Raw genomic sequence first — 22,887 nt, forward strand, 5'->3', positions numbered from 1 at the left:
CTCCAAGGATGAGATTCTTCAAATTACTTCTCCCTCTTTCCGTGATCATCTTTCTTCTTATTTCATCCACATTTTGACTGTCATTCTCATAAGCTGCTACCCTTTGACTGGAATGCAGCATAGATCATTTTAATACCATAACCAAGTAAATAGCTGAGGACTTAGATCTAAGCCAGGGACCATGACATTTGATACCTACACACAATGTGGGGGGATTTCTTGTGTTCTGGTGGTTTGTCGTAGGTTTTTTTATTAATATTTTTGTACTAGAACACTTCATGCAACTTATGCTTATAAAAACATTTCACAAGCATTAAGGGTATGAAAGAAGAAAGTCTTTCAGTAGGTATATTCTTCCAATAGCAGTTTCTGTAGTGGCTACATAGTCATTCCAGGCATCTCATGCATTTACTGAACTGCCTTTATACTCTATCAGTTGGAGGGGAGAAAGGTTAATATATGCCATTTATTTGACATCTGTTTGCCTTTGCTAGTACACCTGTAAGACTTCAGGAGGTTTATTTAAAGTGTTGGTCAAACTATTCTTAAAGAAGCTGGTGGGAATTCTTCCCATCACCTTCAGTATGAACAGATATGAGCCAGTGCTTGTGGAAAAAAAAATAAAAATAAATATACCCTCCCAACAGAGTCCAACTTTAACTTAGGAACACACTGTAAGAAGGAAGTTACTTTGTGCATTTATGACAGCATAAACAAGAATAAAATTTAATATTTATTAGAATTTCTTCCAGCAACAGCATTCAACATCTTAACAAAGCAAGTTGTGAAGTCTTAAAAAAATCTAGGATTACAAAAAAAGTTCAAATAAGTTGTTTCTTATATTTAATGGCAACAAACAGGGAACCTCCTATTTAAAAACAAACTTGTCATATAAACAGCATTATTTTAAGAAAATGTGATTAAGATGATATGTAATTTTCAGAATGGACACACAATGTACAAATATCAATCAGAATGAAACAGAGGGGTGGAACACACTATCCCCTTAAAATCTCAAAACAGGCTTTTTGAAAAAAGGGGAGGGAGGAGGATCTTTCTAGTGAAATAACTTAGAAGATACCACACAATGGACAAAACCAAGAGTACAGAAGACATTACATGACACCCTCATTACAACACCCCCTCAACTCTGGTTATACAGTAAAGTTAGTAAAGTGCATCTTTAAAGACTTGTCTAGTGAAATAGCTTTTCCAAATATAAAACACAACACGTGCAGTAACAGTTAAATCGTAGTGTAAGTTTTTAGAAACTAATTTTTAACCTTTCATTCACTCAGGAAGGAAAGTTTTAACTGCAGTAGTGTTCACATTATTCTTCGATGCATCCTCATGTGCTTTTGTTACTTGGCAAATCTTTAAATACGGAGCATGGCAAAATTATGCAGTTTAAGCAAGTGCTTCTCTCAATTCAATACAATTCTTCAACAGCAGAGTGGCCACATGCAGCACAACCATGTCAAATTTTGGGAAGCTTTGGTGCACTTATGATGGGATTGGTCTCCTGTAAATACCTCCGTCCTGCACTCTTGTAGTCGTAGGTGCAGGTGTGAGTCTCTGCATAGCGGTGTGTTGCACAGAAGTTGTTTCCACATCTGAAGAATCAAGAATATTACAAGTTACAAGCTTTTAGAAGCTTTTAATGCTCTGACATGCTGGGAGCCATTTTGCTTAATCAAGTCCTAAATGACAGAGCTGTTTGAATTGTTATCCTCCTTGACTGATAAAACATTAATGGGTGGGTACACAAAATGACATTTTTGTGCCACACATGCATTTCACACTGCATGTTTTAATTTTGACCCAGCAGTCTTTTCAGCTGGGAACCCAAGCAAGATCAATACTCCAGGAACCAGCTAGCAAAGATCAAATACACTGATAAATTAGTAATGATTATCTTTGTTTTTACTTTCTTTCTTTTTTAAGGACCTCACAATATTATTTATGAGAATATGGAATCTTATTTTAAGGACACAATATTATTTGGAAGAATTCAGAGGACAAAACCATGGACAATAATTCCCTCAGGTGAAATCCATGTAATGCATTGAAAGTCAAAACCACTACATCACTCAGACAATCAAAGCTGCTGTTTTCAACATAACTTCTGCCTGGCATAAATTCAAATTAGCCATTTAAGATTAAAAAATACAGATTAAGCCAGCTGTTAAGAAATCAGAAAACTACAGGGAACATAACTTCCTGTAGGACTTCAAAAGGGTTCATCTATCCAATACCACTTGCAATTTTGATGATTTAAGATCAGGAATTTTGCTTCAAATTTTTGCTTCAAATTTCTGCAGCTAAGAGTCTTACCAGGAGAAAAGCATACTTTGGATGTTGCATATGACCTGGAAAAGTGCTTTACCTGGAGACCCATACTGGTGTCCTATTTCCTGATTTGATAGAGATGCTTCTTGACAGTAACTGACACTACTCAAAACCAGAATTCTATTCAAATGGATTAAGTGCTACCCATCAAACTCATTATTATATTATAATCCTCTATTTATTTATCTATCTGCATTCATAATAAACTCTGCAGCTGTTCCTGAGGCTTTGTGTGCCTGGAAATAAGTTTTCTTTTCTTGGTCCTATAATCACAACTTTTCTCATATGACTGTATTCTCTATTTGGTTTATGTTGCTTTCTAGTAAAAGGTCCTCTGGTTACTCCTTTTGAAACCAAAACAAATGCTATTCTTGGAGATGAGCCTGTTCCCCATTAATTTTTAACCTTAAGCAAGCTGATCAGTTACTTTTAGAAGAGCTTGCAGATATTTGCTCATCAGGAAAAGTGAGTAATGTCCAAAACTGGTTCAAAATCAGAGACTGAAGAGTTTTCCTGGTTTTTCCTGAAGTTGTTGAAGGTATTATTATTGATGAGAAACTCTACAGAACATGTATTTGTAGCAAGTTCTTCTCCCACCAATATAAAATGGTTTTTATTATCTTGTTCATTTCCTGGTACCTTCCATTCTGTTACCTTCTATTTCTTGACATTCCTGGAAGAACATACACTTCAAAAGCAGAACAGGGACAATATTCCTGAGTTCTAATTCCTGCAGTCTTGCTGAACTGAGAATTACAACTTTTTTGAAGGTTGCCTTTTGATTTTCTATGCTTAAGGAATACCATGCAGCAAAGAAAACTTCTTGGTTAACTCAGCTATCAATTTTAAGTAACAGCTGATTATATACTCAGCCTACCTGCACTCATAGCTGGTTGCCAATCCAGTTTTCTTGCCACAAAGAAAGCAGTGCTTTGAAATTTTCTTTTTTGTTTGAATTAAGCCATTCACAGGTGGAAGATGGGTTGCTTCACCTGCTTTCAGAAGCAGAAAGACAGCAAAGACAACTTATTCACAAACTAGTTAAATGTTATCTTTCGAAACGCAGATTTATTTTGCATTTCTTAGGATACTTCAGGTGGTAACCCCAAAGCCTAAAAGAAGAGGGGAAAATAAACCCTGAAAGCCAAAACAGGAAACACACATCAAGCCTATGAACACCTTTGGAAGAGGCATCCCAATGAACAGAACTGTTATTCTGAACACCCCTTAAAAGTTCAAGTAAGCAAGAAGTCACAGAACAAATCAAGAAACAGATCTCTTAATGGTCTTCTCAGGTGTAAAATGAACACAGAGTGTCACTGGGAAAGCACTGTGCACAATGGCTTTACCAAGAATTAACTGGGCAATCCAGTACCTAGCATCCAGTATCTTCAGTATACTAGTTTGCCAAGTAAGTACTGCAACGTTTTAAAATCTTGCTGGTACTCCGTAATTGCAAGAAAAGTAGAGTATTAGACTACAGGCCTCTACTTAGCTGTATAATTACATTAAGAACTTTGCAGATGTATGTAAAATTTCTATACTTAAAAATTTATTTTTTGCCATGTAATTCTTGGCTTTTGCTTTATTAACTGGAGATCACGTAAAGAAAAGGCTTCTGCTTTCTTCTTCTCCCTTCCCTCTGTAGGAGTAAGTTCTTTGTCCTCAACTTGCTTAAGCATATTTCCCACATCTGGATCAATAAAGCGAGCAAAGAAACCTCTCAAACATTCTTTTCACTGTTTCTACTGCTATGCTGTTGGGATGTTCCTGAAAAGTTATCTCGTGAATTCACAAGTATTTTTTGTCCCAGCACACCTTTAATCCCAACAGTCATTTCTGAGTTGAAATGCAGCAGACTACACTCCATAGTAGCATCAGGCAGTCACTACACACCACAGTCATCACTACCAACCACTCCCACCCCTTTTCCATTTAGCATTGAAACTTCCAGGCAACATTTGGCCACACTAACAATTTCATCATCTAAAAGCAAACAATTTCAGAAGCATCAGTTAGCCCAGTGTGTGAAAGAGACAGAGCTTGGAGAAAGCAGGCCCTGTGGACTTACTTGAACAGAAAAAACAATACACCTGTCTTCACATTTATGTCCCTACATAGCAACTGCAATGAAAAGTGATCTGTCCTTTGGCCAGTTATACAACAGATATAACATTACCAGCCACATCTCTCTCCTGAGCCTGTGTGATATGACCACACTAACTCATTATCTGGCATCTTTTGGAAAATACACTTTTGTCCAACATAAGATTCACCAGAGGGTGTCTTCTTCACAGTCCTGTCCAAAGTGACTCAGGCATTAGCAGGTTTCCCCATCATGCAGACAAGGCTCTCAGGTTATCACCTCTGGAGCAGCAAAGGCCAGACCTGTTTACTAACTGCCTGCCAAGTCAAAGCTGTACCCACACTTGTGAAACAAAGGCACAACCCACTCTTTTAGCAGCTTTTGCTCCAACATTACAATTACATATTTTTTTCTGTTGCAGCTGCTATTTGGACATCTATTGTGTAGCTCATTTTCTATACTTGGATCTGGAATACATACCTACTTCTTCCTAAGGTCATACAGAAAGAAAAGAAAAATTGCTAACTGCAAGTCAAAGATATATAGAATAAAAATTAAATGCGCTGAAAATCCTCAGTTTACTGTCTTAAGAGCTTTAAAAGCATTAATTCAGACAATTCCTTTCCTCCCAATAGAATTAATCACATAAGCAGTTAATATCTATGCATAACACATCCTTTTTTAGTAGATGACAAACATTAAGCACTCCACAGTTACCAAGGCTAAGATGGAAAGAATGATGACCGCCACAAAAAACAGTGAAAAATCTGCACTGTAACAGTGTTCTGCAGCATCCAGGCCTTTACTGCTTCCTCCCCACTATTTTTTGTACTAAAGACAATGCTACTGATAAATTTGGCTCTGATTTCCTAAGACTCAGAAATATTCACAGAAATGATAATTTGGAAACTTCAGCACAGAAACTCACATTTAGATATACAGATGATGTGCAGGATTCACTAAGTATGGTCCACCTAAGACCTGGATGCCATCTGCATGTTTAAGAATTGCTTAAAATATTAAAAGATTAACCACGCTATAGAAGTGTAACACAGCAAGGACTCTAAGCCAAATGCCTTACAAAGATAAATTATTTTTGTCCTCTCGATGTGTGATATATCAGGAAAGATTAAAGAGTCATCTTTAATTATTATGTAAGTACTTACCTACTCTTTTCCCTACAGCTGCCATACTTCCATTCATTCCAAGCCCATGGGCAGACTAAAAAAAAAAAAAAAATTCCACAAGGAAATTACTAGCAGATGGAAATCAAATGATAACATAGGTAGTCTGGTATCAGCTTATTTGGTATCAATGTTTTATCAATCTACCCACGAAGAGTCCAAGATAATTTCTGCACAAAAGGTTAAAATTCTGCAATATAAAGCCTTACCCTCAAAGGCTATTTGATTAATCTCCCCACATTCAAAACACAGCAAAACAACAAAGTACATCAGAGAGCAGAAGCCTGGCACATATAGTACCAGTCACTGGGCACGCTTTGGAATAAATGACAATTAGTGTGCAGCAGAAGCTAGATGACACTTCTAACACACTCACAACTCTATCACTACAATAACTTGTAATTTCAGTTATGAACTGAACAACCACTTTCATCTTCAGGAAAAATTACTTTTAGGACCTGTTTAGATAAACAGGCAGTTTAGATATCATCAGCCATTCAGAAAACAGTTTAAGACAATCAGGGATTTAAATACACCTCCCACAGCCCATCTGCCTCTCCTGACAAGACACACACACATACACGCACACAGAGTAGTTTTATAACATCAATATCACATAAACAGGAAAACCGGTTTCTTTGGACATGTGCATACTCACTAGAATATATTCAGCAGCTTCATTTGGAGGAGCAGTTTTCCTAAAGCCTTCTTCCTGAAAATGCTGCATGTTTGTAGGTAGTGCAATACCAGAAGTCCGAAACCTGTCAGTCCCACAGGAACTCTGTAAACTTTCCCTGTTTGTGCTTCGGGCCAGCGAAGCCAGAAATCCTAAGTTACTCACAGAACTCGCAGGTTCTTTGGCTGCCTTGCTAGCCACATCTGTGATGTCCCTAGCCTCTGCTTTAGAAATTACATCAGGTCTTTTGCCAAGTGACTCTACTTTCACACTACAAAATCTAGTGGTTCTAGAAAAAGAGGAGTCTGCTATACTACGTACTTCCAATGATCGAAGCACATTTGGGGAGGCCGTAGATCTCAAGTTACCAGCCTCAAAGCATCTGGGCTGTGCTTGTGGTTTCAGAGTACCGTGATGTGCCACTTGCGCTGAATACCGGAGGGGAGACAAAAGCAGATTTTTCTGAGGACTTAACTCGCGAGTACTGAGAAGACCAGTCTCCATTGCTGCAGTGCTCAGCACTTTGCCAATAGGTTTTCTATGCTGCTCTACAACTTTAGAATCTTTGTCTCCATCAGGCAGTTCAAGCTCTGGGTTCACCTTTCCTATGTCATATATCTCACTACACTGTTCAGCAGTGCTTGCTTCTGTTAAAAAAGCAAAAGCATCTGGTTCAGGTAGATGTTCTTCTTCTGTTCCATACAGTTCCACGTTTGTTAGATTTGGAAACAAAACAGCATCCTCCTCACTTGCTGAGGTCACATTTTCAGATACTTTTTCTGAATTTGCAGGCAGGGATGAAACGGGAGTCAGAATACTATTCGTAGGTAGTTTTGCATTTTCTAGTTCAACCCGAGATATTTTCGGTGGTAACCTGATGCTATTGACTGGCTGAGACCAAGAGTTGCTCTGCCAAGTGTCATCTTCCTTAAGGAAGTGATTAGCTGTGGATGGCATTGTTCTACCAGCAGTGGCCAAAGTAGCCAATGCTGAAAGTGCGTTTTGGGGAGATTCCGACTGATGCAAATTGCCAGGAGGAGGTAGGCACGACTGTCCGATATGGGGGAGCACTCTGAGAAAGCGGTGACGAGCAGCAGCCACTGAGCCACTGTATGGTCGAGGAGTCATGGGAGGGCGAGGCTTCACCTTGACAGTTTTCTTAGGCTATTGAAAAAAAAAAAAAAAAAAGTCCAAGCAAAATAAAAAAACACAGATACAACAACAATTAGTATTTGAATTCTAGTTGCACTCAGAAGACCTGACTGAAAATATATTCTGAGGAATTCAGACAGTGTAAGACCAGAAAAGATCAGATCATTCTTTCTACTCCTTCATATGTTACTAGCCATCAAGACTTCAACCCAACACCTGAGTAATAAAATCAAAGATTATAATCAGGAAATGTTTTCAATAAATAGGTGCCATATCAGAGACATAAAAAAAGGAAGCCAGAATGCCATCAAAGCTATCCAGAGGAGCTTCAGGTCTCAAACACAACAAAAGATGTAAGGAAGTACAATCTCTTAATTTTATATCTAGGAAACCTAGTCACACATGAGCACCAGCTTTATGTTTTATTTTCAAGATAATATCATTCCTGTATTTCACTTCATAGGCTTTTCAGTTACAGTATATCTAATGAAATTTCATTTCATTGGGAAACACTGACTTTTACCAGAGCAGCATTGCAAAACAATGGTACTTAAAGTATTGGAAGAAAAAAACCCAAACAAACAAACCCACAAAACCCACCCACCCAAAAAAATCTACCCTTGCAAATCAATCCAGGACTCGTAATGAATTCTTTGAATGAGGGCAGGCAGGTCCAAGGAATGCCAATGCCCCTCAGCAGAACGTTTATACAATAGTATTTACATCAACAAAAGTTGAGAAATCAACTACCCATGATAACTTGACTTCTCAGTATGGCAGAGGGTCTGATCTACTTATTCGAAAAGTCAGCACAAGGAAAGCCCAAGCCATTTTATGATGGTAAAACTGAAATCACAACTTCACCTTTTTACTCAGATTCATGTTCTCCATCTTTGCCTTGAGCAGTTTCATTTTGTTCATAGTAATTGAATTCTCAATGATCTGTTGGCCAGAAGGTGATGCCTCTGTCTCATCTTCATCATCAGCATATAAATTATAAACTGAACCACCACTGAAAATAAAAGAAAGTTCGTATTCACCCTTTAATGAAGTATCTTAATTACATATTCAGTGTATTCTCACAACTAGGAAGTCATATCCGTAGTTGATCTGTTGACAAAACGTTATGTAAAACTGTATGCAAAGATACTTCAAATCCATTTATCCATGTAAGCATCCCTTATTAGGGCAAGTGATGTTGCTGAATCTGAACATAGCCACGCTTCTGGCAAGTTGTTATATCATATACAGTTGGTTCACACTCACTATATATTTTCCCCACAGAGGGGACATCCAGTTCCACAAATGTCTCCTGAAGATATGGCCAAAGCTGTTAAGTGTGTGACTCAGAGAACAAGCTGATCAGTTTTCCAATTAACCAGACACTGGCATGGAAGGAAAAGTCCAAATTTCTATCCATCCTGAGGGGTGTTCTCACCATAAATGGAAATGGAGGGGTCACCCATGTGGATGTGATACTCTACTTCTCCTTTTCAAAATAAAAAAAAAAAAAAAAGAAAAAAAAGAAAAAAAAAGAAAAAAAAAAAGATCAGTTTAGGTTTCCAAAGAGTCCAAAGAGTCTCACATTTGGAAAAAAAAAATAAATAGATTAGAATTGCTAGTCCCAAGACAAAATAATTTAAGTCAGTAGTCACTGGAAGTTCATAGCATGACATTTCCTTCTTCCATTCCGCATTCCAAAAGAGTGCAAAACCTCAAAGTTTTAAAAATCTGCATCTAACTTGTTTTTCCTATAAAGCAATAAAGCATTGATCAGTAACACATTCAACATTTGACAGTGAAATGAAAGAACCACTAGGACTGTTCAGCTCATTACAAACTGATGAATTTTCAACACTGTATGTAGTACATTTTAGAGTGTTTTAGTTCTTCCATTAGGTTGTGAGCATCTAGAAATCATGACAACCAGGCAATTCCCCAAATTCCCCTGCGTTCATACAAATGACTTAGTAGATTTTGCTCAGGTTTCTACTCTCCAAAAGACATCAAGGAAGAACTGAAAGTCATGTGGAAGTCAGTACCAAAAAGAAAATATCACTAATTAGAGATGTCATCTTACCTGATTCTTGGAAATATTCTGCTGCCTTTAGAGTCAGCATTTTTTGCATTGACTCTCCAAATCCAGTTCCTAAAATGTAACAGAATTCCAAAGGCAACCCAGCTGGGAGACAGCGTGGAGAGCAAGACAGCAAGTTCAAAGCAAGAGTCAGCAAAATAGACCAGTCATTTCTTACCCAAACCTGAGTAAATCCATATGGGGACAGTCAGCATGCATATTACATATACACACTTCTCCTGGTTAAAAACCCAACACTAAAAAAATAATTTCAAAATTTTATCTTTACAAAGGTTTACAACACCACATCAAAAGAATTTGTTTAACATCCCTTCCTGTAGATAAGGACAGAAAGCAAAGTGGTACGTCTCATGATTGGTTAGTTTTTGATTTTTTTTAAATTTAAAAATAATTGTTATCTTTTTCTTTCATTTTCTGACAAACAGAGGCCAAAACCACACACCAACAAAAAAAAAAAAAAAAAAAGAGTGACAAAAGGATTGTTTGCCTTAACGTGACTGTAAGATTAAGGGAGTTGGACAGGGAGTTTTGATATTAGTGATATTTTCAGCCCATTTTACAATAAGTAAATTTTAAATTTACATTGTCCATAGGTGTCAAGATTCTTGAGCTCTTTGTAAAATGCACTTTGCAAAAATTATTAGCCTGCTGAGAGCCTTTTGGCACGAGTGTCTGCCAGTCTTCCACCACAACTTCAACGTTCTTCTAACCCAAAGATACTGATCACTGTATGCATTTATACTTTTGTCAACTAACTCAACCACAAGTTACCAGTAGCTCAACCACAGATAAAATTATCTGGAGAACTTATAAAACAAAACAAAAAGGTCTCATTTTCAAATTTCAGTCAATGAATTCTGCTTCAGGTATCTCCATCCTGTGAAAAAGGATGATAAATAAGTGCTTCAAAATGCATAGTCACGAATATACCCACACATGACACATCTGTCAGTATGGAAAACAACAGTATTCAGACTGACCCACAGCTTTACTCTACAAAGATCAAACAAAAAGGTCTGATTTGCTTCCATTCTCTCCTCCCTTTGCTACTTTTTCCATTTCCCACAGTCTCACCTAGACATGATAACAAACTCAAGAATCGGGATTTCCTTCCCCACCAAATTACTATCTGCCTTAGTAGAAAAGCTAGTAAGTGAACTCCCTTAGAAAGCACAGAAAACCAGAAACAACTCAAGCTAAATGTTTTCAACTCAGGTGGCTTCCAACCCAACTGGTTCTCTTGACCAGTGCCAGCACATTTCTTAAACCAAATGTACTTGACTTTCCTCCATGCTGCTGTGCTTTGAAAGGCTTACCCAGGTACCTTGCAAGAGCCAAACGAATGTGGTTTACTCCTCCCCCTTTGCAACATTTAGGCAATCTCAGTAAAGTTACTAATAAATCTATACATTAGGATTACCCAATGGAAAAGTACAAAGACTTTCAGACCACCATCTACACTAGTTTTAAATGGAAAAAAAAACAAAACATCAACACACACAATAAAATTTGAACATATAGGCAGGTATCAGGGAGCCCATTCTATGGAAAAATGAAATTTTAAGCTCCTTATGACAACTCCTTGCACTAATTCACAGTATAGCATCCGCAGTCCCAGCTCTGTCAATGGGTTTTGATGTTTGCTGGAGCCAGAGGCTAAAGAGAAACAAAGTGGTAACAGGTAGGGTAGCAGCAAGAACAAGAATTACACCAGTCTGCTCATCTTCCCAGAAGTGTATCCAGCCCAGTGCAGCAGTCAGGTTAGCAGTTCTTAACCAGTTATGCCTTTTTAAACCTATTTCAAACAATACCATATGTGGCTATTTACTGAAAGAGTACAGGGGCTGAAAGATAAAATCACATATCTAAAATATTTGTATCTTTTCTCTTCCTTGTATATCAAACACTAGGGCTTTCTACACTGTATAACAATGTGGGAATTCAACTTTGATATATCTTTCAGTCAGTGGTTTTTAAGTATAGATGTCTTATAAAAAATTTTAAGAGTAGTATCATTCTGAATACGAATTGAATATAAACCCAGTACAAAGTTTTTGCTTTCCCTTTGCAAACAGAAACAAGAATAGTCACTTAAAGCAGTTTGAGGCTTAGCCTTGGAGAAAACACAACTAGTTCCCAAAAAAGGGACTCCTTTCCTCACAGCTGTATAAGTATTAAGTTATTGAGAGGATAAAAGTACCTATCCAAAAGCTGTTGTATAAAAATAAAATGCAATAATTTTTAATATATATAAATTTTGATATTTTAGGAATAAGACTACCAAACTGTTTACTACAACTACAATGTAGTAAGTAAAGTCATACACCTGTCATTCTGAAGACAAGACCACTGGATTCTGACAGCAGTTGACACAAGCTTGGTACCTCAACAGTAGCTAACCTCAGGCCTAATTACATCCAAAATTTGGTTATATAGTTATTACATCAGTACATTTAAAAAAAAAAAAAAAAAAAGACAGAAAAACCTTCCAACCAAAATCCATACAAAACCAAAAAAAATCCCCACCCCACAAGAAGCGAAACAAAACTACCCCTCCCTTCAAACCAAACATCCCCTCCCCAAACAACAAACTAAAAAAGCCCATAGGATTTTGTACTGCCAATCTACTATCTTCCTGACTAATCATTCAGTCAAGTCACATCCATAGGAAAAAACCATTATTATTATTTGAGCAGGGAAATGTTTACAAAACTAAACAAATACCTTAAGATGTTAGGGAGAGCACTTAACGGATTTTTTTAATATCTGATAAAATATTGATTTGATTCTCCCACAACAAGTTCCTTTTCAGAAAAGGCTGGAATGTTGATAATTGCCTGAGGTACCAAGTCAGTTTTATCTCACAAAATTAGTGCACACAGTGATAAGAGAACCATCAGCACAACCAGTGACCACAAAGCACTACTGTGCTGTTAGGACAGTGAAAACAATTTAATAGCCCTTAGGAAATAATTCTTGCAATATGCCAGATACTCTTCTGATAAAACCAACAAATACAGCTGAAATTTACACAGCAACCCACTTTTGAAGCGTAATTCAAAGATTAAAACCAACTTTACCTCAAAGATTCAGATAGTGGTGTTAAAGTGCCATCACCCCGGTCAACCACACGGAAGAAATTCAACCGATCTCCTTCTCGATACACCAAGAAGGTAACTTGTTTGTTGGATGGCCCTTTCTCCCAGATCTTGTCTCTAGCAGGATCCATGTATTCAGCCATTTCCCTGATAGGATCTTTCACGGGAACTATAAAGACAAAAAGACAAAATAAAACCAAAATATTATTATTGTTGTTTTGATCACCTCTGAGTGTTCAGCCCAGTTTGTAACAGGAATCCCCAACCTAGAAGATATGCTGTGGTTTTTTCCCCAAGTGAAAATTATCAAGGGAATTTCTTCGTTCTTAGTCCTACACAGATGATCCACATAACCAAGTTTATCATCTGTAGCAATTCCCGATTCTTATCAACCATATTTTAAAAATTATTTGTATATAATGACATTCCAGGACACTTTTTTCTTCAAGTGAAGAACTGCTGATTTTATGACTTCATGATTCTGTACATACCAAATATACCTCATTTAGGAGAAAACAAAATGCACTTGATATGCTAAGTAAAAGAAGATGGGGAACTCCCCACACCCTTTTTTTTGTTAAGTGCTTTTCCAATTAATTTGGAACTGAAGTCTGATTGTCTAAATTGCTTACTAAGAGAAGCTCTTTACAGTTCTAAGATTTTGCAAGAAAACCACTATCTTTAACTTTGTTAACACTTACCTCTTCTGGTGTTAACAGGTCCACCTCGCATAGCCAGAACCAACTTCAGAGTGCAGCCTTCTGAAATGCTGCAAGTAACAATAAATACATTTATTTATTGTGTTTTCTGTTATTCATTATAGTGTTTTCTGTTGTTCATGCTAAGCATGGTCTAGAAACATTAGTAAGAAACATAATTTTATTCTGTACTTACTTATAATCATTCAAACAACAGTCATCCTTCAGTTCCATATTATTCCAAATTAAGTGCTGCTGAGAGACAGGAATACCTAAACAAAAAAAACAAACAAATGACTTAAAATTGGTGCTTGGCAAGAGGGCTTCTGGGGAGTTTTGATTTTTCAAGAGTGTGGGTCTGATGGACTAAAACTGGATCACAGAAAAAAGAAGAGAAGAATCAGAACAATGATAGGCACTTGAGTAGTCTTCAGCCTTGACATCTAACCTCCAAACAGTTATTAACAAACCAAGGATTTTCAGAAGGCTTTAGCTCATACACAAAGTTCAGTCTTTTGGCTCAGCAGAGGGTGTGTACAAGTGTTCAACTGCTTCAGGCTTATTGAATACTTGCTCTTTTTCCAATCATCAGATAAGGGAGATTTTTTTCCTGTTATCTGAACTTCAGAACTTTATGCCTACTGACAGGAAAAACAGGATGAAACTTCTACCTATAAATACAAAACTGCTGAATAATCACAGATTGGTATTTTCTATTACCCACATCACAATACAGACATAGTCGCATTAAGGTGACTGATGGCAGCTCTATTACAGTGGCAAGAAGTGCAAATGTGTTTTTATCCCTGCTTGGTCTGGGACCTCAAAGTTGGCATGTACAGTTTATACCATAGCAGTTAATTCAACTTCATCCTACAAACAGTTTTGTTTCATTCTGGGTTTTTCTTTAGGCCATCAGAATGTTATTAGTAATATCCAGTAATACTCACTTTCAACACAAGTTCTGGATGATTTGGCTATTTTTTATTAAAAGAAAGTAAACATACTGAGTATTTGTTCCTTATTAAAAATCCATACTCTACACAAAGAGAATCCAAATTCTAAACCATTTCTGTCTGCATAGTCAGCTCAGTTAGATACACATGTAATACACATTAAAGATAATAAGCAAAAACTGGTAAAACTTGAGGTCTTCACACATCTTTACTGGAATGCTACTACAGTTTGAATTTTGGATAGAATAAGAATGAAAACAGTTATGAAAGGATGAGACATCTCAGACCACCAAAAGAAAAAAAAAATTTCCCTTCAGCATCAAAAAGAAGTTCTTCAACTTGTCTAGTGAAACTCAGGTGATTAAAATCTCACTGTGCATTCATGACAAATATTAATTAAAACGTCTATTGATAGACCCCAAGAACTACTTTTTCAAAAAGTTCTAAACATTACTTCTCAAACTAAGAAAGAAAACTTATAAAGGTATTTTCTTAAAGGTTACATTTAAATAATCTTATACTACATTTTTATTCATTACATGCTCACATACTTAGTAGGAAACTCAAGCGGCAGTGCTACACAGTAGGACTTCCCTAAACACATCTGTCAGGAAGGGAACACTTAGATCAGTCTTTTATATATTTCCCACAAATATCCAAGGTTTCAAAGGCTTGTGAGAATGCTTAGCAAGCTGTGGCAGGATCAGCCAAGAAGCCCCTTCCTAGATAGAGTAAGGGCACAAAGCTCCCAACACCCATCATGGGCAAGGGAGAAAAGGGGACAAGATCCTGGTCAAAGTCCAAGCACATTAAACAGGCAAGTAGGAGACATCCCTCTGCAGAAGGGGGAGTGCACTTTGGAGAGGAACTGTCATTGTTTTTCTTCAGAGGATATCTTCTTTACAGAAGATAGCAATTTTCTTTTTCTCAGCATGGCTCATATCCAGATCTTCCCTGTCTTGAATGACCAACACAACTTTACTCCACTTGACTGTATTTAACAGGAATCTTACATCCTCTGAAGTCCACAGGACATTTATATCAAGAATATGTTCATATAGCAGACTAACAATTGCTACTACACAGCCAGCTATTTAATAGCTGGTTATGGTTATGTTTCAAGACAGCAGTGTGAGCAAAAGAACAAGCTGGCAATAGCCAGTGAGTCTACAATAAAGTTTTTTGTGTTGTTTTGCACTCTTCTGATTACCAACAATCTGATTACTGTCTGCATTTGTTATGGTTTCAGCAGCCTCCAAGGAGCAATTTCCAATTACTTTGATAAACTGAGAGCGTATTTGTTAAAAAGGCTGGCTTGCAGCTGGCAGTACTGGAGTGAAACATGGTTTTGCTCATTCAACAATGAGCAATGTATTTTTGATGAAATGAACAGATGAAAAGAGGATACTCTGCTGAAATTGGAAGCAGACATCTTTATTACTTATTCCCTTTTATAGTGCTTTCTTAGAATTCTGTGTTTATACACTGAGGAAATAGTATATGCTCTATAGCTTCAGAGGCAGCAAAATATGTATCGTATGCCCCTTTTCTGGATTATAGTAATGATTTTTTGAGGAGACATTTGCTCATGAGATCAGCATGTGCAACTGCCAACAATAATGGGAACTGTGTGAAACCATCCATTATACCCTCTCCCTAAGCAGGACATGACGGTATCACTGGCCTGCCCCAATTCAGTACTCAGAGGTAAGCAGAGCAATAAGCTACATGTCAATACTCAAATGGAAGTGAGCTGGCCAGGTGATGCTACAGGAGGACAGAATGCAGAATACCTACTGAAATGGCTGCAAGTGCACTGACAATGTGACCTACTAAAATGGGGGAAGGAGAGAAGCAGCTACCCTATCCTGTCTCTGAATCAGCATATCACATACAGCCTTAAGCTTCCCTTACTCTTCTTTTTGGCATGCTAAGTAGGTTCACCACAGAAACTGATTTGGTTGTCTCAGACAGGAAGAAAAATAAAAATCCCTGTAGATTTCAGAAAAAAACCTTGATTTTATGTTGTGGGTATAAAGTTCCTATGTTTAAAAACACCACATACATTTCACTGTCAAAATTCAAACTGCACTTATCTTTCATTCAGTCTTGAAATTGCTGGAGCCTCTCTCTGTTTACAGAAAGGCTGGGCAGACAGTCTTATTTTCCCCCACAAACTGACTACATTAGTAAGAGATGCAAAAGCCTACAGCTTACAGTGGCAGGACTGTTTTCCTAATTGCTAAACCGCCAGCTTTCACTTGAATGGCAGTAACTACAGCAGCATAAATGAAGTCAGTACTGACCTACTCTTTGTCCAAGAGACTGACTAAGAACAGACTATGGACAGCAAATCACCAGTAACTGAATGCAGGCCAACAAAATTTCCTGACAAAGGTGATCTTACTTTACAGCTTCCAGATGCTGCTCTGGGCAGCCATCCGCTCTGAGCAGTCTTGCACTCACAGGAATGTCTCCCCAGCTCAAACAAAGTACAAGCTTAAAAAATGCTTCATGATCTTCTCTATCAGCACAGTAAACAGACAAATCATAAAGCAAATAGAAGATGTAGGGGAAAAGTAGTAAACAGAAAAAAGCAGGTTTGGTTCTGTTAAAAATTCATGACACTTGTGCAATCCACTTACTCCAGTCCTGGCAGAAGCACAGCTGTTTTCTCTAATGCAAATAGTAATAAATATCATTATGACATACTCTGAATTCACAGAATATTGAAAAAAAATTACAGTATCTATATGAAGTCTGCTTGACATTCTTCTAGTTCCTTTTATTTAATGTGAAGCTGCTGTACATAGGCAGTAAAATAATGACAGCAAAAAGACCACAGAAAAATAACAACTTACATGATGAACTGAGTATGCACATACACAACAAAATTACTGCTGCATCTGTCATTCCCTGCTGAACACAGTGGAACACCTACTGAACACTGAAATCAAGATGTACTCTAAAGCTAGTTCTCTTTATCCCTTTACAATAATACAAGAGAACATCTAAATTTTCACCTAAGAAGGCTGTTATTTCCACATACACAGATCATAAAATTCAGTTGCAACTATTCCCCCAAAAAATCATGACCAAGTTGTTTTTTTATTTTAAAGCTAGCTACGTAAATGAATGACCTAGCACTCCATAACAAAGACTTCAAATTAATTCCTGCAAGCTAACAACAACTACCAGCACCAAATCCCAAAGCCCACCTCCTCCCTCGAGACTCAATCCTCTTTCCCAGCAAACATGCTTACAGGTATTATCTATGGTTCTTTTATAGATTAATTAACCACTACTATGAATATGCTACCTGAGTGCTGTGTCTATAAAACAGTGTAATAATTGGTGTTTCTTAATGAACACTAAACTCTGCCCAGCCCAGCAGCTACAAGGACTTGTGCAATGGAGAAAGCAAAGAGATCTCAGGTTAAAAAACCCCATTACTTCCTCTTTCAATGAGATCCTGATTTTTTAAGTACTACTCATGTTTAATGTTCATCCTTTTATGCCACCTTGAAATCCAGATACCATCCCATCCATGTTCATCAACACAGATTAACAAGTAAAACCAATGGAGTAGGTAGCACTGCTAGCAGCACTGTGTGTGTATTCTAGTTTTTATGCCACCAGTAGAGACAAAGGGAGCTATTTCTTCCCAGGTGAACCATTTTACAGGGCTCAATCAGTGATTCTGAGACTAGGAGCGATTTACCCCTGGGGCTCCAAAGTCAACACTGTAACACACATCCTGCTTACTTCACATAAAACATATTTGAGGACAGATGCGTGGATCTGATCCAAACACATATCAGATATGCTATAACTTCAATTTATGAGTAGAAGACTTGCACTAAAATTTCAGATGCATTAGAACCCGTAAGTTTTTATGTATATTCCTTACTGACTAAAACCACTGAAAACACAACATTGAGCTCTTTCTTAGTAAGGTTCCAATGTCTAGTCAGCTTTCTAAACAATGCCTTTCCATATCAGATCACTAGCAGGCATCAAGAATGACAAACAATATCTGAAGTAGTCAAAATTCCTAACATGCCATCCATGTAATGCTTTTTTATTATGGTGAAGACAGTCTACAGCTACTGATTTTCCAGCTGTTGACAAAGATCAATTTGTCTTAGTTTTATTATTAGCCTCTTTCAATTAGAGGCATTGGTAATATTTCAACAATTTGTTAACTTCTAACACAATTCCAGATTTTTCTTGGAGCTTTCAGGTCTCAGCTCATTTTTTCACAACGTCTCTTTTTCTTTGCTTACATACTATTGTCCCCAACATCTAAATGTAGAAAATATATATAACTAGGGACCTCATGTAGTCTTCCAGCACTGCAGGAGGCATTCTCCAACCACAAGTGCAGCTTAAATAAGAGAGATTCACACCCCACAAAAGCTGATACAATACAATAATAAAAAGTGAAAACCAGCTGCAGAAACAGGAACAGATGTAAGCCTTCTCCTTCTTATGCTATATCACAACAAAATTACTTCTGAATTTTTGTTCCATCGGGGTGATTTACTGCTCGAACTTGTGCACTATAATGGGAACTTTGTCACTGAAAAATTGTTAATTATTATTTTACATGCAATAGCAACCCCAAATGCAACATAAAATTAATTTGTCATTGTATATCTGTTTCGTCCAGACAACTGATCAATTTTTCACTCTGCCTCCCACAAATCATTAATCAGGAGAGTACAGATATTTTAACTCTGCTATGGAATATCAATATTTCAACTGACTTCTTACAATTCATTGATAAGCACCACTGAACTCATCTTCCATGTTTAATGAAATTTACTTATTATTAATTCTATACAGCAAGCAGCCAAGCCGTAATTACCCTACCATCCTATGAACTACAACATGCAAGCAAAATTCCAGATAAGCATTATTGTAACTTCATTACTGAGCTGTTCTTCTAATAAGAAACAAGGACACTTTTGTAAGCTGCAGGTGTAACTGAGTATGGCTGTTCAGTCTCACATTTTGGACTACAAGGAATTCAAATCCCTCTTCCTCACATCTACTGATTTTGTCATGTATCCTTTAAAGCTCACTCCAACACTGATACTGCCCAGAGAGCCTGCTGCCTTTGCTCTCTACTGCCTATGCCACCTTTTAATTCACTGTTTGTGTTCTATGCATGTCTCCTACACCTACATTTGATTATAGGTAGGAAAACCCCTTTCCTTTTCTTCACCTCCAGCCTGCAGGAGCCTCTTGACACATTCTCTGACTTGCAATTAATTACGGCCTTGTCCGCAGCAAACAAAAGCCCATCCACAGCTGCACTATTGTACCTACACGGATGTAAGCTCCAGTCATCTGCACGGTGGAGCTTCTGCTGTGTGCATCTTGCTAGTAAACAGTCCCCTCTGTTGTTGCAATGCTTGTGTGTTTTAAGACTTGTGCCAACCGTCTGGGTTTTTTTCCATCCACTAGAGCAGTTTTCCATAAGAGGAGGAGAGCATCTTAGATTCCAGTCTACAGCATTATATTACATCTCCCAGAGGATGGGTTCCACATAGACAGAAGGATGAAAAACACATACAGGTATACCAGGGAAGGAGAGGATCCTTTTTCTTAAAATTAGCAACTCTGATACTCTCCTCTTCTACAGCTGTACAGTTCTTTAATCTCTCAAAAGTGAAAAAGAAGAGGATGCAATGCTTAAATTATGAATATCTAAATATTTCAAATCACATTATTTCATGCAAGGTCATCCTCACCATAGAGGAAAAGAGATAGGAGGGGAGTAACCTACACCTATTCTTCTTGCATAAGCATCAAGACTGGCCTCATAACTTAAAGGAGATTTTCACTTTGCAAAATGTGTCAAGTTTATCACTTTAAGACAAAGCATTGCTCAGCCAGATGTCTACCAGCAAAAGATCACTCACCCAAACAAAATTCAAATCAGTAACTTAAAGCTGCCTTTGGGATTTGCCTGCACTGCAGTTGCTCTTGTGACTGCAGTATCATAAAAAAACCATAAACTGACTAACCTAATCAGCAACAAACATAGCAAGTGTAAAGTATATTCAGTTACAATATACATATATTGCTTGGCCTAAATTTATAACTTTGCTAGTTAACAAACAACTTGGATCAGAGAATCCACAGAATTTTTACAGTTAACCTTGATAATTGTACATAAAAAAAACGAAACCCAGCCAACCCACCAGAAGAGCAAACATACCAATCCCAGTGAAGCCTAAGTCATGAACTTATAGGAAATGGAAAGAACAGAAAAACAACTCAACTTCAATTAAACCTAAACCATAAATAAACTAAGCACCTAGTTTTTACACATATTGCTAAACATGACATTTAAGTTTTCTGGTTTGATTTTAGCAATTATGATTTCTAAAACAGGACTTCTTCTAAAGTGATAAAGTTTACACTGAAATAAGAGAGAATAGTACCTTCCAGTCTTTGAATTTTAGCTTTCACAGAAATAACTGTTTCAAAGGGGGAAACTCGCAGCTCAAAGCAGGTTCCTGTAAGCGTTTCAATGAAGAGCTCCATAGTTTCATAGAAAGGAAGTTTGTAGTGAAATGGTCCCATATTATCTTTATTAAAAAAAGGAGGCTCTTTCTTGTTGGCCATTAGAAAGGATTTACAACTTCCTTGTAAGAAGATCTGTCAGGAAACTACATTCCACTTCTAGCCAAGGCAGCTTTGAAGACACGTGTAGTGCATTGCAGTTCATCTTTAGGATTTTTCACCTATAAAGCAAACAAATATAGTTCTGACAACATCTAAACATAACTGCTAAAGAGAACTTAATTTTATTTTATGTAAAATCGTTGCTAAGAAACATTAAATTATTATCTAGGTAGGGCAAGATAACCCCCAATTTTACTAGCAACGTTGCAGTTTTAGGGCTCTAGTGTCAGTCAGCATTCCAGACGCAACCTACCACCTTTGTTATTTCTGCTTCCACAAGCGACCTGACAACCAGACGCCCAATACCTCCTGACAGGAGCTGAGCCCTCCGCAGTGTCAGAGCTAGAGAAAAACTCCAGAAAGGCGTAAGGACAGGGACTGCTCCGGGCTCAGGGAAGGCAGTTGGAGGCGGCAGCTCAGCCGTGCTCCCGCCAGCGGGGTCCAGCGCCGCACCGGAGCGGGGGTCGAACCTCGGCGGCCGAGCGGAGCGCCCGCGAACAAAGGACGGCGAGCAGCTGCCCCGTCCCCGCCGCGCCTCGGGGCGGCCTCGCACCCCGGGCTGGCCGCGGGCCCCGCTACCACTGCCCCGCTCCCCGCTTCCTCCCGGGACACGCGCCTCGCCGGCGGGGTCGGGCCCGAGGAGGTTCGAGCACAGCCCCTCTGCCCCGCCGCCGGGTCCCCGCAGGAACGGCGCTCCCGAGGGCCCGGAACCCGCGGAGCGAAGGCGGGGTCTCACCTCAGCTGCCGCCGCCGGGCCCGCTCGGGGGGAGACACGGTTCCTCCCCACCGCGCCGCCCCGCCCGCCGCAGCTGCCGGAGCCGGCCGGGCCCGGCGGGACGCACGGACCGGAGCGCAGCCGGAGCCGCCGGGGAGGCAGGAGCGGGAGGTGCCGCCCGGCAGCCCCCGCGCTGCCCCGCCCAGTGACAGATCCTCCCGCGGGCCAATGGGACGCCCGCTCTCACGATCCCCGGCCAATCAGCGGCCGCAGGGGGCGGGGCTCGCGGTGCCTCAGGGGCGGGCGCCCGCCGGGCCGCTTGTTGTGGTCGTTAAGACGCGGGGCGGCAGCGCGTGCGCAGGAAAGGACCCGGATACACTTCCCCATCCCTGCGAGTGTTGAAGGCCAGGCTGGATGGGGATTCGGGCAGGCCGGTCCTGTGGGAGGGGTCCCTGCTCAGGGCCGGGGGGGAACGGGATGGGCTTTCAGGTCCCTTCCGCCCCAAACCGCTCTGCGAGTCTGTGCAACGCCCCCAGCACTGCCGGTGGACACGTGATGGCGGCCCCGCTGCCTCCTGGGACACGGAGTGCGGCGGGGCCGGGGGGCGGCTGGGGCAGATTAAGGTTAAAGTGGCTCCGGCGGCTTCTCGCGACCTTAGCACGGGCGGCCTTTGCTCAGGGCCAAGCCGCAGAGCCAGCAGCGAGACCTTGCGCTCAGGCCGAGAGGCTCCCAGGTGTGTCGGGGCGCAGGGCCGGGCCTCTGTTCCCAGGCAGGACACGAACATTCCCGGCCCTGGCAGTGGCCAGGCGCTTCTCTGGGACACCTTCGCTGAAGGTCAGCGCTCCATCTGTGATCCCGTTTCAGCGTGAGGTGGCCAGGGCAAGCTCCAGAAGCAGCGGGGGCCTTGGATGATGACAGGCTAGAGAAAACAAGCTTATCCTATTAGGAGGTGCTAATTACATTAACCACTTTACTTTCCATTTAGGTTTTAAAATACACAAGACCTACCCTGACCTGCTGTTAGGTTTCAGGCACAGTTAAAACTGTGGGTTTTGAGAAGCAGGTAGAGGGTATGGGAACCCCTCAGAGCTTCTTGATGCTGTAAATACTGAGCCTTCAGTTCTGCCCTTCCCATAAATACACAGCCGTGGTTTATGGAATTTGCAAAAAAAAAAA

At 39.5% G+C, this 22,887-nt stretch overlaps 1 protein-coding gene across 5 annotated transcripts; it reads right to left on the bottom strand.

The window, feature by feature from the left end:
• Positions 1-720: 720 nt before the first annotated feature.
• On the bottom strand, positions 721-21,832 carry ZFAND4 (zinc finger AN1-type containing 4). 5 transcript variants are annotated; one of them, XM_015633614.3, is made up of 10 exons: positions 21,733-21,831; positions 20,753-21,055; positions 13,538-13,613; positions 13,345-13,412; positions 12,626-12,812; positions 8,312-8,459; positions 6,278-7,459; positions 5,602-5,656; positions 3,227-3,344; positions 721-1,613 (listed from the first exon to the last, which is right to left on the bottom strand). In XM_015633614.3, exons 2-10 carry the CDS (start codon positions 20,934-20,936, stop codon positions 1,478-1,480), a joined length of 2,154 nt encoding a protein of 717 aa, XP_015489100.1. In that variant the 5' UTR covers positions 20,937-21,055; positions 21,733-21,831; the 3' UTR covers positions 721-1,477. The 5 variants fall into 5 exon arrangements, with proteins under 5 accessions (XP_015489100.1, XP_033371631.1, XP_015489102.1 ...); XM_015633616.3 differs by having other exon boundaries at positions 1,239-1,613; positions 3,227-3,341; XM_015633615.3 differs by lacking the exon at positions 21,733-21,831 and adding an exon at positions 21,303-21,468 and having other exon boundaries at positions 1,239-1,613.
• Between the last annotated feature and the right edge of the window lie 1,055 nt (positions 21,833-22,887).

The sequence above is a fragment of the Parus major genome, chromosome 6 (assembly GCF_001522545.3).
Source record: "Parus major isolate Abel chromosome 6, Parus_major1.1, whole genome shotgun sequence".
Classification (NCBI taxonomy): domain Eukaryota; kingdom Metazoa; phylum Chordata; class Aves; order Passeriformes; family Paridae; genus Parus; species Parus major.

Bases quoted from the DNA above. Each gene is read 5' to 3' on its own strand.
- ZFAND4 (XM_015633614.3), bottom strand. From the start codon at position 20,936: ATGGCCAACAAGAAAGAGCCTCCTTTTTTTAATAAAGATAATATGGGA. The intron at 13,413-13,537 runs GTAAGTACAGAA...TGTTACTTGCAG, and splicing joins TGTTGTTTGAATGATTATAA to CATTTCAGAAGGCTGCACTC. The intron at 3,345-5,601 runs GTAAGTACTTAC...TGCTTCTGAAAG, and splicing joins AGCTGTAGGGAAAAGAGTAG to CAGGTGAAGCAACCCATCTT.